Source organism: Archocentrus centrarchus, chromosome 8 (assembly GCF_007364275.1).
Source record: "Archocentrus centrarchus isolate MPI-CPG fArcCen1 chromosome 8, fArcCen1, whole genome shotgun sequence".
Classification (NCBI taxonomy): Eukaryota; Metazoa; Chordata; class Actinopteri; order Cichliformes; family Cichlidae; genus Archocentrus; species Archocentrus centrarchus.
In genome coordinates, this window is record NC_044353.1 from 12,519,288 (window position 1) to 12,538,414 (window position 19,127).

At 39.2% G+C, this 19,127-nt stretch overlaps 1 protein-coding gene across 2 annotated transcripts in view; it reads right to left on the reverse strand.

The window, feature by feature from the left end:
* Window positions 1-19,127, reverse strand: part of prkcbb (protein kinase C, beta b) — a 101,316-nt gene that overhangs the window by 48,526 nt on the left and 33,663 nt on the right. For both annotated transcript variants that reach the window (XM_030735731.1, XM_030735730.1), the window contains exons 3-5: window positions 18,238-18,320; window positions 10,315-10,426; window positions 9,546-9,674 (exon numbers count right to left, since the gene is read on the reverse strand). In XM_030735731.1, coding sequence (XP_030591591.1) covers window positions 9,546-9,674; window positions 10,315-10,426; window positions 18,238-18,320 — 324 coding nt within the window. The remainder of the gene's footprint in view (window positions 1-9,545; window positions 9,675-10,314; window positions 10,427-18,237; window positions 18,321-19,127) is intronic.

The following is a 19,127-nucleotide window of genomic DNA, read 5'->3' on the forward strand; positions in this document are numbered from 1 at the left end:
GCAAAGAAACTACAAATTCTAAAATGTACACACATCTTCAAGCCTTTAGCACAAAAACTCTACAACTGTTACAGAGTTGGTGTTAATTTACTCTCTGACCACATGTGAAATATGGCCAGAAAGCACTCCGCCTGCTCCTCTATTATGGCCTTAAATTATGGCCAGTGTTTTTGCAGATCATTACAATGCCAGAGTGATTTTTGGATATAAATTGTCATTACTTCATTTTATCCCATTAAGCATTTCTATGGAATTTTGTCATAATTAGCAAAAAGATTCTTGAGTTAAGGTCAAAAACAGTAACCTTTACTACTGACCCTGAAAATCTAATCAGTTCATCCTCGAGTCTAAATGAATGGCGGTGCAAATTTGAGGGAATCTGTTCAATATGTAACAGTTACAGTGACCATGAACTCTGACCTTGGACTAAAAACGTCCAATCACTCCATCCTTGAGTTCAAGTTGCTCCAACCTTTGAGACATTTTCTTCAAGATACTGTGTTTCCAAGAACAGGACGTACCTGTTTTAGTAGTTCTGTACTGTTCATGACTGCAAATTTGTCCAAATAAGACTCTTAGTTTTTAAATCAAAACTCTCCCCTGAAACCAAACTAATTAAACTAGGCATGCTTAACTTGAGGCACACACTCAAACACACTGTATAGGGGTTACAGCCTTGAGGTTACTGAGTCTGTCTATAATGACCATGTAGACCAATGAGGGTTGCCAGTTCCAACACTAATCCTTCTTATGTGGCTGTTTGTTATTGGGCTGTAATTGTATTCCAGTGGTGTAAAAATCCCAAGCGGTCAGAGTGTGGGTTAAATTGTGTGTGTGCACAATTACAGTTCCTGGTCAAGTTGTGAGGTCATATCCAATTACCAAAAGCAGGGCTGCTGCGTCTTAGGCAGCCCGTTAGGAAAGCACTCGACACACGAAAGCACACAAGACCTTTCTCACCCCTTGTGCAAAAATCCACCCACAACACACAAATGCGCTCGGCTGGAGCTCAGTAATTTTTGTTGCAGAATGACTGGCATAACAATGGCATAAAAACTAAGGTAAACTAAGGTATTATGTGCAATATTGCATCTGTAATGCTTCTGGAGCAAACTGTTACATCATGTGAAAATTAATTATGAAGAAAATAGATCCATCCATCCATCCATCCATCTCACAGGACTCTATGCAGGACAAAACGTGTTTACTCACATGACTTCTAGCTTCTTTCACTTGTATTGGTGAAATGCAGGAAGAGCCACATGTGGCCCAAATGTCACAACATATCTCAAATCTGGCCATAAGTTGGACATTTGGCTGAGTTGAGGCAGCTAGATTCACCCTCAGTGCAGACAAACGTGGCCCATAAAAGAACTGCATAAGTGTGCCATTTTAGGCCAAACATTTATTGCAATCTGGGTTGAGCGTGTGAATTTTAGCAGACTCAGTACCAGCTTTGATCTTGCAGTGCATCCTAGAAGAATTTGTGCTGTTTAACGAGTGGAGGAGATGCAAACTTTGAAGAGAAAGGAAAAATGTAGCATGCGCTGTGACTTGTTTTTAGCTTAATTTGGCGAAAGGGCTGTTTTTATACTGACAAAAAGTGTTGCACACTGTTGCAATAAAAGTCAGTAATCCTTTGGGGAACATGCAGCATTGCCAGGAGAGAAACTAGAACAGAAAGAACAGCTTGCCAGTGAACTCACAGTGTGAGGAAAACCCCAAGATGTCAGAGAGATGAGGTCTTCAAGCTGTTTAACCATTACTCTACACTAAACTCCAGGAGGTTAACCACAGCGCACACGCATGGCTGGCATTAAACCCTCAGTGTGGCAGGTCAATAAATATTAGATGATTCCTGTTAAAGTGACTATCAAATGCTAGTTGTGGAGCAGAGCTGTAAAGAGGGTAGCATGCCAAAGAGTCTCAAAGGACACTTACAGTAAAGAGTTGAGGATGTGTTGTTTTTATGTACGTAAATGGAGCTGCTTGAAAATGCACAGGTACAGTAATGGGAATGTGAGAAATTCTTGCTTGCATACAGTGTGTGCTAAATGCAAAGAACATGTATGGATCACTATTTGTGTGTGAGGGGCAGTTAGAGGTGATAAGAGTGCAGTTACAGCAGAATAATATATGTGAACAGCAGCATGGGTGTTGGTAGTGCCCCTTTTCCCTTGTGAAGCTGCTTCATCAGATGTTAGTAGGATTACTGGATTATGTCCACCTTCTTGCTTGCAAAAGCATTCCTGATAAAGTCATCTGGTGGATGGTGACAATGATCACTTTAGGATGTCTGAACAGATGACGACAATAATGATAATCCACAGTCTAAAGAGTTGCATTTCTTTTTCTTGAAAGAACTGGGTTGTCATTTCAGATATTGCTACTCCCTCCTGTACATCTAAATGCCTGCAGTGTCACCTGACCCACCTTTTCTCTTCACTCTTGATTGGCTGCTGCTTCTCAGCCAGTCAATTATGCAGCATACTGTACATGCTTCCAGCTCTCCATCTGTCATCGTTCAGTCTCAGAATAATCCTCAGTTCTTTTTTGAAACATGCTTATGTTTTGGGATCAGCCTACTAACATATACTAACTTATGTCTACAGACAAATTCATCCAAGCCATTACGATGTTACAGGTGAAAAACATTCTGTGCCCTGGTTTAGTTTGACCAAGTGCCAGTTTTCATTTATATTTAGGAGTGATTCTTCTGAAGTGAGTGATTCTGCCACATTTATCCGCACAAGCTGGATGAGCACAGTGAAGCCTCCATTCAGCTTTTAGTCAGAGATAATGCCTTACAAAACAATTTAACCCTGGATCAGCTGGCTTGGTGTTAGATGATGGTGCAGCTGTTATGGACTACAATCTGATGTTGAGGACCTGAATAATAAAATCTAAGCAATAATTGTAAAATTAAGTCTTTCATCCATTTTCTTAACTGCTTATCCAATTAATGGTCGTGGGCAGGCTGGAGTCTATCCCGGCTCTCACTGGGTGAAAGGTAAGGTACATCCCGGACAGGTTGCCAGTCTATCTCAGGGCTAATACATAGAGACAGTCAACCATTTATGCCCACATTCACACAATTTAGAATCACCAGTTAATCTAACATGCCTTTGGACTGTGAGTGGATGGTGGAATACCTGGACAGAATTCACACAGGCTGCTACTGCACCACTATGATGCCCCCTTATTAGAAGTAAAATGTATAGTAATATACATCTTGTAATGTACATCTAGTAATCTTGACTCAATATACTGAGTCAAGATTTATATTAGTAAAAATATAGTAACACAGCTGCAACATTCCTTGCTTGTGTTGCATCATCAGAGTCTTCATTCCCGGCTCCTGATCTGTTATTTTAAAAACAAACAAACAAAAATAAAAGTGTACCAGCTGTGCACTGGTTGGAAAGGAGTTGAACCTTATTCTAATTCTCGCTTTCTTAAAACAGCTTTTTAATACAGTGTCCCAGTTTCAGTATTTACACTGCCATACATCTCACCTCTCAGAACAACTAGACATGCACAACATGTTGCACAAAAACATGTAAATGCTATTCTTCTCTACTGTTAGGCAGCTTGGGTGCAGCACCGAAAATAGGGGACACCTTTAAGACACCAGTTTAGTGCCCCACTGCATTCTCCCTGCTGGAGTGTCCTTGGGCTAGATGCTTCCACGTGAGCAGTTCTGTCATCGACCTGAGCTCTAATCTCTCTATGAAAAGGGGACAGAGGTGAATTAAAATTGACTATGAAAGTGTCACTTTACAGCCATGTCAATTACTTTGATTAAATTCACAACCCAAATGCATTTCTCAGTGTAGCAGCTGTTTTCACCTGATCCTGCTACATTGAGCTGTAAAGTAATTCCTAGTGGTTCTGCAATTCATTCTCTGTGGTGGCATTTTTTTTTTTTCACCTCTACCTCACTGCATCGTAAGCTACTCAAAGCTCCATACTGACCCCTGTGGACAAAAGTGAGCGCTACACCTCCAACTGATTTTTATTATTATCTGCAAAGCATAACCACAAGTTACAAGAATATCAACATATAATCAGTGGATGTGAAAGACTGACATTTAGATAAGACTAAACTTAATGCAAAATACTATTAGTTGTTAATTTACTTTGAAATTTTCTAACATTTAATGCAACTGTCTTCTGCTCTGTTTTGTAGCACAAGTGAATTTGTAGCCTTTTCTGCTGTCTTAGCAGTCTGCCTGTGATAAGCCTGCTCTCTTATCCTTTCCCAGAGTAACCACCAGCTAATGATCAGTCTACCAGCGTGGGAATCGTAAAGATAGAACAGAGAAATAAGAGCGAGAAAAAAATCTGAAATTAAACCCAGCAGCAGGCCATACAGGGGAAATATTCTACGTGCAAAAAAAGGGAATTTGAATGTACTTTTACAAGTTCTTGCTAACATTTATTGAAAACTTAGTGAGGACATTTCTTATATTTTCACTGATCCAATCAATTACTGAAGGAAGAAACATGCACATGGATTAAGTGTCACAGTTTATACATCTACACTTCTTAAGATGGAGCAGGTTTGTGTAGGCAGTGTTTAGTTAATCCGTCCAAACTCAGCGAGATGTAATCAGACTGCCACATTAACTGAACTCACATCACGTGGGTGGAGTCCGAGTCCTGATAAAAGTTTTTCTTTATAACAAGAATGTCTTATTATTTCATTTTAAGGCAAAGCTGTGATTAACAGGCAAATGAGAAAAGTGCATGTAAATCTCTGCAGCCACCTGCAGGTCAGATAAGGCACTGCAGATAAAACAGGGATCAATCTGATGACACTTTTTCTCCAGTTTTCCATTTTTAGTTAAATATACCATGACACAAGAGAGAGATCTGAGCATATAGTGAACCTATCCCTCTGAAACAATTTTTGTTTAAATGATATAGTATGGATTTCTATACATTATAGTGGCATAGATACTAATTATTTACCACAATAATAATTTTAATATGTCTATGGTATACCAGAAAGATTAAACACTTAATGTTATATTAAATATAACAAAATATACATTTAATTAGGTAGAAAGAAAAAGGTAGGAGATATTTTTTAAGTTTTTTTTAAATTACTTTTCACAAATACTAAAAACATTCCTCTTGGTTTTGGGTTAAAGACAGCAGTTCAAATATACTGTTAGTGCAAAACAGATACTGAATTGTTGTTAACGACATAATATAATCAGATGAATGGATTAATGATTAATTTCATTTAAGCTTGGTAGACAGTGCTTTCACTGAGCAACACCATACTTTTTATTTATTCAGAGACATCTTAGGGTCAGTTGGCTGCCAGATACAACTACTGCAGTCCTAAAGGCTTACAGTGAGGGAAGTAGGTAGAATGTCTAACTGGCAAATACATAAAGATGGTTTCATAAATTTTTTTTTACAACTGTGAAAGTGCCAATGGTACATGTACTATCTGACGGGGAAACAAAACATTAAGAAGACACCACAGAACAAATGGACATAGAGTCCAAAGAGGATCCACAGCTACAGCTCCCTTCCCCAGTGTAACCATCATCACATTTACTTTCTGTTTCAATATATTTAACCCAATGAGACCCATGCACTGAATGCACTGGTTAAATCACAGTTCAAGGGGCTTGCTAAATGTGTGAAGCAACTTCATGAAGTACACATAAATTAAAAGATACAGTGTGTAAAATCCCACCACTAGATTGCAGACTGCAGTCAATTGAGTTCTGTTTTCTTACCCCTCCCAATTCAACAACATAATCTTAACTATGGTTGCTGCTGTTCATCTGTGGTGAGTGTAAGTTGTCAGTCCGCTGTTTATCTCAGCTGGTGTCCATGTCTATTTACTTTGTGAAAAAAGTCTGATACAAGCTGATGAGTTAGTGAGGCTCACTTCTGCGATACTGAGATGAACTGTTGAGGATATCCTGAACTTTTCTGTTGGTAAGCGCTGCTGTTTTTGCTGCTCTTTGCTGGCATTTGTGAAACTTTCTTTGAAATGGATCTAACATTGTTGGTCTCGAACACTTAGCGAATAAACTCTCATACAATGTGAGAATGTAATCAAATTGTTTATCAGGGGTAAAGTGTGATTTTTAGGACACTCAAGCCTGACATTAGTTGGAATAATGTGAGCTTATAACCAGCTGCTGTTGTTGTTTAGCTGGCTCATTGTTAGCTGTCCCGAGATGGGAGGGTTGCATGTCTAATTTGCTGAAAATAAGTAATTGTAAATTGTAATTGTAAAAGGAGAAACATACATACCGTATTTTCCGGAGTATAAGTCGCACTTTTTTTCATAGTTTGGCTGGGGGTGCGACCTATACTCCGGAGCGACGTATATGTGACATTTATAACACATGAACCAAAATACTCCAGCCACTTGACATCTCCGTGAACTGCAGCTTTAAGGCAGTCTTGCGTAACCTGTGGGCGCAGTGGATGGAGAGCACAGCTTAACGGCAACTGGGAGAATGCGCCACCCAACTTTCCTGGAAGTCATTGGATGGATCAAGAAAACATGGGCTTCAGTGACAAACCATCCTGTTGGGATTCAGAAAGGCTGGAATAATTGGAACTGCAGCTGACGACGAGTCTGACTAACGCGACACAGAAGAGGAAGCGGCGCTTCGTCTACGGAGTGTACGGAATTGTTTAGAAGTGACACCGAGGATGAAGAATTCAATGGATTGATGGTTTGGTTAACTTGTTAGTATGTTATTTATGCTATGGTTATCTGAATAACTTAATGTTACGTTAACATACTGTAGCGATTCTCTTAGTTAGAGAGCGTGTTGATGTTGTGGGATTTCGGACTGTTCGGGAGGTTCGTGAAGGCAGCATGGAGAGAGAGAAAAAGACCGAGAGCTTGCCTGTGTGTGTGTTGCTGTTCCGCTGTTGTAGTTGTGGTTGGCGTGGCTGTGGCCTACAGCAGCCGTTTTTCTGTTAATAAAGACGACCTTTGTTGTGAATATCGCCGACTTTGGAAGTGTGTTTACAACGTAACAATACCGAACACGTGTTCGTTGTGCGTCATGTAGCTGAATGTGCTACGTTAGCATAACGTAGGTGTAACCGTGTTCGTCCTGTTCTTTAATCCATTATTATTTTAAATTGCCGTTCAAGATGGAATTTGTGCTCTGAGTCTCGGATTCTATCAACCCCCCCCCCAAAAAAAGTGCGACTTATAGTCCAGTGCGACCTATATATGTTTTTTTCTTCTTTATTATGCATTTTTTGGCTGGTGCGACCTATACTCCGGAGCGACGTATAGTCCGAAAAATACGGTACATAATGAGAAAGAAATGAAGAACATTTACATGTACAAATGTTAAATGGCCATATATAGTCTGAAAGAGCTATTTGTGATCTTTCAATTAAAAGCAACTTATAAGGGGTACAACATATGTGGCCTGTCTCTAGCCACATGCATAAAACACGATTAGGCAGTACGGCGATGTCCATCACTGTATTCAAGATGGCGGGCAACATGGCAGCTTCCACAAACTGGTGCCTGCACCTGTGTGTTTTTAATGGATTAATTCTAAGTTTGTTAGAATGCTTCAGTTTATTGGAAGATGTAATAACACACTAATCTAGGTATATTTATGAGTACATCATTCTTTTTTAAACAAAAAAATCTAAAAATGTTACTTACTGTACCTTTAAGTCAAAATGCAAATGTACGACAATACTCTGAACAATGCTAATCTAATCCCTGATATCAATCAGAAGTGATACTATCAATAATGGCAAAGGACAAAGTTACTTTCTTACTTGGCACATTTAACACTTCCTGTAAATGAGCAACAACCAAACAAAGTTAAAGAGCTACAAAATACAAACACCTCTGTGTATGTGTATGTGACACACACACGATGTGAACCTGAAAATGGATTTGACTCCTGTTTTTCTTCTGTTTGGTGAGATAGTAAAGTAACAAACTCACTCAGACTCAAGAAACCAACCAATCAAAATTAAATCAAATATGTCTCACATCTTATTTATTTTTATTCTTGAGCCACATGCTTGATGATTTAATGCCAGATAATCAAGAGTGCAGGGAGATTACTATTGTTATTGCCCCTGCTACTGCGCCACAGCAATAAATTTTCTAGGTTATGCTGTGGTGGAGCACTAGAGTCAAACATTTGATACATTTGCCAAATGACCTTTTAAATCACTGACAGCATCGTGTGAGTTTTGGACCTGGAGATAACATTTCATAGAAATGAGGCCATTACAGAATGACATAGTTCTCACTAGCTGAGTCAAGAATGATAAATGATTTGATGTTCAGTCATACCTCAGTCTGCCCAGAAATACTGCCAAAAACTGCAGTGGATTGACCACTTTAGGCTGGCTCCAAAAAGTAAGTCAGTGCCCACAGACTCCCATGCCAAGATGCTCAACTTCAGAGCAGAAATAAACATGTTTACAGTCTGGTCCAAATAATGCTTTTGGGCTGCATATTTCAACAACTGTATGAAAGAAGTTTTTTTTTTTTAAATACCCAACTATATAAACTGTATAAAGGAGGCTTGAAAGTATGAATTATTAGGGGCATGATTGCTTTAAGTGACAGGTCTAATTGAAATAACTGAACTGGACCTCTTGATTGTGTTCATCATTCAAAATGCATATTTAATGCAGTTACAAATAATATGGCCTAGTGGCGCCATGGTGAAGTAAACACACTAGCCTTACATGTGAAAGCTCAGGGGTTCACAAGCTAGTGTACTTCTCATGCCAGTCCCAAGCCCACATTAATAAGAGGGTAGGGTGAATAAGAAATCAAATACGCGGATCCATCAGCTGTGGCATCCCCTTGGGAAATAAGGGAGCAGCTGAAAGCACTTCTCATCTGACAAATAATATGGCCTGCTGTCCTGTTAATTATCGTAACAGCCCATCTAAGTCTGTGCCCCAGTTACAGTGATTGAAATTCTAGTATTTTATTAGTATGTCACTAAGCGCTAATAAGAATGTGTGTCTGTGTGATGCATTCATGCAGTCCATGGATGCAGTTTGGTAACCAAGCATGTGGGCATTCGCTGATAACTCGTCCAAATGTGGTCACATGTGGATCCAAAAATCTGAGCTGGCCCACGTCCTAAAATTGAGGCTTCAAAAAATTGAGTCCACAAATCTTTTATATATAGTGTATGGTTAAAGCAAATCTGGCTTGTGTTGATTTCTAAAGCTTCTCAATGGCCACTCGCATTGAGTTTACTCCAGGTTCACTTTCATTGCACACAAAATAGTTAAAGCTCAAGATGTTCCTTCAACATCAGCATATTTGAATAAAGACCTGTTAATTATTACTCTGTAATAAAAATGAATGCAGGCCAAATGTGAATGATTTCTAATTCTGAGCTCATATTTTAGTTCCATCCTTCACCTCTGCCAACAGCAGAGGGAGACAGATGACTGGTATTCTCAAACTTTAAAAGTCTTTTTAAGCCTGAAGTCTGCACAGGTGTGTGTGCACTGTATATGTGTGCATGCTTCTGAGATGTACTTACTGGTAACAGTGAGAACATTGGTCTTAACCTCAGCTGAGATCTGGATGCGACCTCTCCTCTCAGTGTGGTCTGTGCCACACAGGCTCGGCACATTGGCCACACATCGCTTATGGATGTTCATCATACAGTCTGAAAAATACACACAGATGTAACTGTAATCTTATGCAAGAATTTTATTTATGGTGATATTTGTGACATAAAAATACTTTCTTCCGGCTGCTCCTTTTTAGGATTCACCACAGCAGGTCATGTGCTTCAACCTGAGCTGTCCCTCTGATGTACTCATTTCTAATCTTGTCCGTTCTGCTCACACCCAGTGAAAATCTTAACACCTCCAGCTCTGCCTCCTGTCTCTTTGTCAGTGCCACGTCTCCAAACCATACATCATGGCAGGTCTCACTACCATCTTGTGACCTTCCTTTCACTCTTGCTGCTATTCTTCTGTCACCAATCACCCCATCTCCACCTGCTCCACTCTGCCTGCACTTTCTTCTTCACCTCTCTTGTGCTTTAATGACATAAGGTATAAATAATGTTGTACAGATTATATATATATATATATATATATATATATATATATATATATATATATATATATATATATATATGTGTGTGTGTGTGTGTGTGTGTGTGTGTGTGTGTGTGTGTGTGTGTGTGTGTGTGTGTGTGTGTGTAATTAAGTATGGTTACTTTTATGCATCCCTCTGTATGAGAGCAATATCTAAATACTGTAATCTAAATATGGATGGTGGAAGGGTGTACGACATACGGTCACATCTCATGCCCTGGTGTATGAGACCATAGAGTAGAGAGCCACAGTGGTCACAGAAGGTGGGGCTGGAGTAGGTGTGTATCTTAAACTTGTGCTTTGCCCTCGGGTCCTGAAGAGCAAGAAAAGACAAAAACAAAGAGGATTAAATGCTTTTTCACTAGAATCATATTCACTCACATACTCGATCTTCTCTTTAAGGAAGACACAACTTTCAAAACTACAACATAAACATTTCTTTAATGATGGCACTGTTCAAAGTGTGCACCATCCAACCCATTAAAACAAAAAACAGAATGAATGAATCTTTGCCCGTTCCCCTCCTCCTCCATCTGTTTGATATTTTTCTTTTATCACCAGCATTCATCTCAGTCTCTCTCTGACTTTCCACTTTCTACTGTTCTGAATGGTAATGGTGCATGTACAGGAAAGTTTGGCAGGTGGAGTTTATGCAGAGGCAACTGCACTGTAATCTGATTAAGACATATTTCCTCAGAATTTCTTTGTTCACTTTAATTTAGAAAGACTACAAAGGATGCTGCATAGCGTGTCTGTGTGTGTGCCTATAGGCACAATAGCGACACAAAACTTTGCATGGAGTCAGTCTTCCATTACATCTGTTAAAGTTGACTGAATAGCAGAGACAGTGCATGGCTAAGAATACATGTGAATCTACCACGCACACACAGAGCTGTGTCCCAACCACACAATTAAATCACATACACAGGTCTGGGTGTGGCTGCACTGATGCTTCTCTTGCCAGTTTCCCTTACTGATAAAAATGAAATAAGTCATACTGTAAGAGCACCAGTAACACTGTATGGGAAAAGGGCTAACAAAAAAAAAAGAAGAAGAAGGTAAAACTGTCAATTATCTGCAATTTGGTCTTTTCCCCATTTTGATGTTAATTATGTGCTTTGGACTGACAAAAAAATTAGATGCCATTACTTTTAATGGACATTCATAACTGAAGCATAACTAGGGCGGAAACAGGGGCTATTTCTGTCTAATGAGTCTTGTGAGTTCATGTGTGTGTGACACCTGCAGCCACACCTGGATCTAAGCACTGTGATGGGAGCGATGTCTACTGAGAGGCTGCTTATTCTTACACTTACACAATCACACACACACACATACACACACTCTCTCTCTGTCACATGAACCCATGGGCCGTGCGCATCCCATAGACCGCTTGTGAAGGATCCAAATTGTGCAGTGAAGCGGGCATACTTCAATGTGGGAGTTTAAATATTTCTGCCAAGGGGACCCATTGCAGTCAGCAAACATGCAGATACAGAATTTAATATGATTTGTAAGGGATCTCCTCCAGTGGAAAGTGCTTTGATGACATCAAATAGTCAAGTGCTTACTGCTGATTTTCCTTATAAGCCAATTTAGACAAAGACCACAAGTTCCAGTTTTCTTTGACATGTGCATTCAGGCCTTTTAATCTCATGAGCCAGAAAAAAATGAGATGATTGATGTCTTCCTCTCCTCCACACCTGTCCTGGAAATAACGTTGGATTTAGGTGACCACTGCCTGAATTATACCGAGCGTCCCCACGGTGTCTTCAGGAGTGTGTCTCTAAGCCTGAATGCGTGGATGTCTGTGATTTGTGTGTACATTTCTATACACAACTTTGTGTCTGCAGTTGTGCATTTGTGTATTTGTTCAAAATACTGTTTTTCGCCTTTCTCAAGGACAATACCACCTCCAGTTTGTTTTTTGTTCCACATAAAAACAAGGGAACATTGTGCTGCTGAAGCTCCAGTGATGAGCAGCAGCAGACAGAGAGCAGTATGAGGGCTGATTACAGTGTGCCAGCTTCTTTATAAATATGAATGATTAAATGCATCCGCAGTGAAAACTCAAACATCAATGAGACAGAAAAATCATTAAGAAGACTGCAAGAAAGTAGTGAATAGGAGAATAAAGACATCACTTTTATTGTCTCCCCCTCTTTGATTAATTTTATTTTGATGGAAAATTACTTTAATCAGAAGAAAAATTACCTTTTTTCTTTTTCCATAGAAGTCAAGATATGAGCAAAAATGAGTCTCAGCTTGAAACAGGAAAAGGCTGATGCTCCCATGTGCCCTTCCATGCACCCTGAACTCCTCCTTACAGGACCAGAGCATTGTCACCTATGAGGTTGCCTCAATGTGACAGTAGTCTCAAGGTCAACTCTAGTCTCAAGGTCAAATGTAATTGCTAATGCTACTTTCATGAGTGGCAAAAAAAAAAAAAAGCTGTGAAAAAGACTGGTAGGTTTACTGTAATCAATTCAATGTTTCCATATACTGTTATTTAAAGTAAGGCCCAAAGTAGCAAACACCATGCATACCATGCAACTACAAATGTTACTCTGCAGCACTTTCAGTCACAGCTCAACAATCAGTTTAATATAGCATCCTAAGATGGTAGGTTAACTAGAGTGTGTTTGGATGTGCTGCCAACTTTTGCATTTAACACTTTCAGATTTGAGTGTGAGCTGATCAGAATTGGCAATTTCAGTATTTGGTCTAATTTTTTATTTTTTTGTAACAGCATCCAGTCACAGCTTCACTGGCTCCAGCATCTCTCAGTCTAGGAACAGAGAATAAGCTGCATGTGTAGCGTCCTCTGTCAAAATGACATTACAATTGTTCATTCAGCTTCGAGTTATCATTTAAGTATAAAATAACCAATTTGAGAGAACAGAGACAGGCATTTTGTTTATCCCTTCAAATCTTCTCCATCCTAGCTGTTTAAATTAACCTGCTCAAACAGTCAATCCATTCTCAGTGAGGGTATGCTGCCAAAAATAAGTATATACAAGGGATTTGGGCTTCTTCCCAGACTCAAAGTGGGGATCTTTTGCATGTTAGGCAAATGTGTAAACCACTACACTATGAAGCCACTGGGCATGCTTTCACCAGTTAAATGCTGATATATGTGTTTTTGTGCATTATCAGTCATCTCAGGAAATTTGCTTACCAAAATGTATTGACGTGTTTTCGTGCCTACACTGTACATCTAGTTTTTAACAGTTTCAGCTTTTTATTTCACTCAATAAGACCCAAGTTACTTAAAGCAGACAGCTGGTGAGTTTTTTTTTTAACAAATTAGGGTTTCTTTATTCTTTTTTTTTTTAGTGTCTAAACAGAAAGCCCGCTCATAACATCAGCCCAGTATGACAGGACAGTGACTAGCCAATTAGTCCATGCTCAGTACCCTGTTTTGACCATTTTCCTGTCATTGTGTTGTCTCTCACTCTCTGCTCTTCTTTTGTTTTTTTAAAACTCTACTGTCTTTTAAATTCCCTGGCATTAGCATCAGCCAGCTCACAAAAATTGCTTACGAATCCTGTCATGTTCTTCACACTCTGTGTGACAGGCAGATCCTCGCTGACAGTCACTCACATGAAAACTTTTTCTTCACTCATTTTGCCTTCAGTCCACTTACTCTTCTAAAGCGAGTACTCACCGCCTTTCTGACACATCGATGGTGGCATTATCGCTGCACAGACTACAGCTATCATCAAACTGTGTCACATCAACAGGCACCCTTAAGGTTTTTGTGGGGTTTATTTTATATGGAGCTCAATTATAAATATATAAATGTGCTCATGCTAGGCAATTTTTATTAGCATTTCCTTTCATATATATGACATATATTCTGCCATCATATCTGACTTAGCTGTGCCTAGGTGAAATAACCAGCTGTCTTTATTAAAAAAAAAAAAAAAACACTACTCAAAACTAAAATTAGGCACCAAAACAATGGGAACTGAAGGAAATGATAAAATAGCTTACAGCTTAAATTTTAGTAGCAAAACACATCATTTATCCTGTAACAATATCAAGATAAAATAAAAAGTAACTGCATCTATTCTTGGTCCTTGGTTGTGGGGTTAAAGACATTTATTGTAGCTTGCATCATCACATAATGTGAAGTAATGAGTACACAGAGTAACATTTAAATTTAGAACAACTTAAGTTAGCCTGACTCATAATATTGTTACTGAAAAAGTACGTGCATTTCCCCAAAGACTGTGAAAATAAACCAGCCACCCACTCTAACTCAATAAGATGCTGTAAACTTTCCTCCAAAAAAGTAAAATGTAATATAATGGAGGCTGTAACAGCTGCTTTTGCTGTCCTGATCAATAAAATAAATGCAGTGCCAAGTGTTTACCTGACTCAGGCTTATAATTCTTCCTCTGGGAAACATGTAAGTGAAAGCGTGTGAGATCTTATTTAAAGGATGTGAGCGAAACAGATATCTCAAGCGATCATTCTTGGAAAAAGAGCTTTGAAAGAGCCGTGAAGAAAGAGAGTAATAACGAGATAGGGGATGGAGTCTGCCACGCTGCATATTTAACAGCAATCTCTCCATCAGCCTTCCTCTGCCTTTCAAAGGTTGCCTTGTAACTTCAATGTGTTTTTAACCATCCCTTCAGGCATACTGCTAAATATCTCATCATACCTGTAAAATACCTTTTGCTCATATGTTGTTGAAATCACATTTATATTGTTTATATACAGAAATGAGAATAGCCATATATAAATGTACACTATGGGGGAATGTGTAATTGCTGTGTTGGTGTACCTGGAGAGGCACTGCAAACAAAAATGTCAAAAAGGGAGAAAAGGCAAGTAAAACATGGAATTAAGTGCTCTGAAGGAAAAGATCAGTTGCTTTATTTTGCAGTTTAGAAAAAAGGGGGAAACACTAATAATTCACATATTGTGAAGGTATGTCAGCCAGCTACGTGGCAAGCTAAAGTTTGACCTCTTTTGGGTCTTTATGCTATGCTCTGGCTCACACAGCTTTGGAGGAAAAAAAAGTAAATAAGCAAATTAAGCAAAAAACAAACAAACAAAAAGCTTGGACAACTCTGTAAAAATAAAAACAGGTCTTCATCTACTCATCTTCTGTGACAAAATTAGATGGCTGCCCTGAAACAGTTTGTATTATTTCTTTAGTTCAACAAATTGATTAAATCTGTTGATATAGTTCCACATCCTCCCACACTGCCTAGTTTCACATAATGTCATTTTATCATTGTTAGTTTTTTTTCCCCTACACATATCATCCGTCATGTTTCCATATGAGAATCTACTTGCTGCACTCTAAAAAGTGTAAGTGCATAAAGTTGAAGTAATTTAAAATTTTGAGTGAAAATCTACATAAACTGTCTACTTTGAAGCAATGCCATCCTTGTGCATCCACACACACACACACACACACACACACACACACACACACACACACACACACACACCACACACACACACACACACACACACACACACACACAAACATTTCAGGCACATACACTATACACCTTCATGCCTGAAATGTAGGTTTCATTAGAGGAGCTCATCCCTCGACCTCTCCCACGGGGAGCCCATTCTATTAACCCAGATCTATAATTGAATTCGTCTTTTAATAAACATACATAGCTGACAGAGAAAGAGAGAGGGAGAGACGGGCAGAAGGTAAAAGGGAGAGATGGGCTCATCGCCACAGAGCACAATGTAATATTTCTGGTAATAAAATCTTTCTGACAAATCTGTCTTTCTGTTTTCTTTGTATGACAGAATTGTCAGTATCAAGGACTCAGCATGATCAACCAGAACAGTTTTTTTTTATAGCTAATGCACATTTATCCATATATATTATTTAAATACATTATTTTTGCTAGTCTAGCATGAAAATACTGGAGTGCTGATAAACTCCTCCTCTCCGTGTCAGCTCAAAAAGGCTGTGTCTGCATGTGTGCGTGTGTGTGTGTGTGTGTGTGTATATAGGTGAAGACATTGTGTGAAGTCTGACATTGTAATTAAGAAATTAATTTATATCCACAATGTTAATAACAAAATTTGAGCACTTGTTAACAAGGTGCTTGTAATGAGACAAATATGCATACGTATGCATATGTTTATATATCTGATCTGACTTGGCCAAAATCCTCATCTTCTCTAACTAAAATAGTTATATGACAAAATGCCATTTTCATGGAAAACAATTTTGTGAGTGCGTGTTGTCAGAGGCATCGCCATCCTCCTTTCTTGTAATCAGGAGGCTTCTTGCCTTCCTGTCGTCTATATTTAAATGAACAACTAGTTAGAAGCAGAGGTACCCTACATTCCCACTGTGCAGTAACCAAGGTCGTAAGGCCATGAACTCATAAAGAGATGACATAGTGGGGATGGTGAGGCCCCGTAATTAAGAGCAGTGGCCCCCTGAGTGGAGTGGCATTTAAATAGAGGACAGAGTTTGGTGTGGTGGAGTGGGAAACAATGGGAGACAGATTAAGAGATGGGAGAGTTGCATGTGCACCAAATATAGAAATATACAGATAAGTGCCAGTAAGGCTGAGGGGACATACAGAGGAAATAGAGAGGAGATTACAGAGATGTGGAATGACATTTGAAGTCACTAATGAAGAAAATGGCTTTCATCTGAACAAGATGAAGGAGAAGACCAAGAGGAGAGGAAGTAATTTGAAAAAGTGTTAACCAGCCGTAAAAACATGTACACAAAATCATTAAACAAAGTTATTATCATATAAAGAGAACAGTGGAGAGACATTAGTTTAACAGCAAGTCAATGCAAGCACAACTTCAGTCTTCGCCTAAACTGGTAATTTACATGAAAACTGAATTTACTGCATTTTTTTAAGTTCTAATTTTATCCGTGTCGAAGAATAAAACAAAACTCAGGCAGATGTTTAGAAATGTATATTTGTGCCCGGCCTGGCATTTGAGGTGCTGCCTGTGACGGAAGCTATCAAAAAAATAAACTATTTGTGGTCATGCTCTGTGGCAGAAGGAGTTAAAGGAAAAAGAAATTAACTACTTGTTATATGTATTTTGAGTGGAAAGATTGCAGAGAATTATCAGCTATACAGTAGATTCCACAGGAAGCCAAACAGTGTTTTTCTGAAGGCGGCATGCTAAGTGTGCTTGTCAGCCTGAAAAGGGTACTCCAGAGGCAGGTAAAGACATGGCTGAGGAAGTTAAGGAGGGGCTTTTGAGAGGATAAAAATGGCATCTGGAGAGTACTCTTAAGAGAGAAAGAGAAAGAAAAAAAAATGGCAGATCATTTTGCTCCTTTTTGGAAGGATATGCTGGAGAATAGATTTGCATTTTAAGAATATAAATCAAAGAAAAGACAACTTATCGGCTCCTTGACAGAGCAGCACACCACTTAACAGCACTTCATGTTGTTAGAGCGGATAAGAAGGTGAAGAGAACATTTAAAGAGAATTAATAATAATACGAGGGTGGCGCAGCTTTTAACCTCTGACAATACTCTTTGAATTCACGTCAAAGAATGCGAACTGTGATCTGTGGCGTTGTCTGCACGAGCCACAGATCACAGTTCGCATTCTTGTCATATAACTTCGCATTCACAATCAGCATGGAGTTTTTTCAAACTTTAAAGATACTAAAGAGATAAAGGGAACATCTGAGTTTGAGTTATTTATAGTATAAAATCTCTGCGAGCACAAAGAAAAGTAACAAGTGAATACAGGCAGCAATTACAGCTACTTTGGCTCCCAGTGGTTAAATATAAGGTCATAATTTTCTCCATATAGAGTCTGAAGGCCAACAACTGTAATACAGTGGTTATATTTGGCAGCTGCAGGTGTTACATGCCGTCCCTGAATTTTACAGTATCACTTTTTTTGTTCTGAGTCTATATATGAATTTACTAGAGAAACTCTTAGAGGTTCCAGTTGAACTGTCAAGACAGAAAAAAAGAAAGAGAGAAAAAGATGGAGGCTGCTCAACCGTAACACTGGTGTCGACAGGTGACGGAGGAAATTCTCTGCGTCTCTCACTTTCCACGTGTCTTTCACTTGCTTGTGCATATTCTTACTCTCATGCTCTCAGCCTTCAGTTTAAAATGATTCATTTATTTGTACTCACATCTGACGCAGGCCCTTTATCAGCACCCGGACAGGAGAAAGTGACAAACTCATGGCAACGTTTGTGGACCACGAAACAACACACTGTGAAGAGAGAAAAAGAGGAAGAGAAAACATGAGTGTTCTGTACACAGTAAAGACATTCTGAGATCTAAAAATGACAATCTTAAATTTTTTCTTTGACCAGTGAACACATAGTGCTTGTTTTCCAGGCTTTTACTTGCTGTTTTTAAAAGGTTATCGAACCTTGTACCCAGGCCCAAACCTGGCAGCTATATATGGGCCAGAATCAGCTCATATTTGGCCCTTCAGTATTTGGGTGGAAAAAGCTCCAACATTCAAAGCTTTTCTTGTATGTTGGCTGCTTTTTGTTCAGTTTTCTCTCAAGCTGATCCCACACTGTTTCAGTAATGTTGAGGTCCAGGCTCTGGGGGGATCAAAGAGCCCGGACCTCAATATTGTGTGTTTTTTCTATCCAGGTATGCTTTTACTGCACTTGCAGTGTGTTTGGGATCTTTGCCATGCTGGAAAATGAAGCTGTTTTCAATCAGATGCTTTCCAGATGGTACTCTTCTGTGTTCATGATTCTATCAATTTTGACAAGATCTCCACTGGCTGAAAGTTGGTGCCCCAAACCATGACAGCGCCTCCACCATGTTTTAAAGATGGCTGTAGACACTCTGTTGTACCTCTGTCCTGACCTCCTCTGTATATACTGATGGCAATTAGAACCTGTTTCCCTTCCTTAAGAAGTGGCCTTTATTACAGCCACCCTTCCACTGAGACCATTTCTGATGAGTCTTCAGTGAGTATCAGATGAAGGGCCAGATACATCTCTCAGGTCCTCTGTCAGGTCTTTGCTGGATTTTTCTCATTTCTGAAGGACATAGC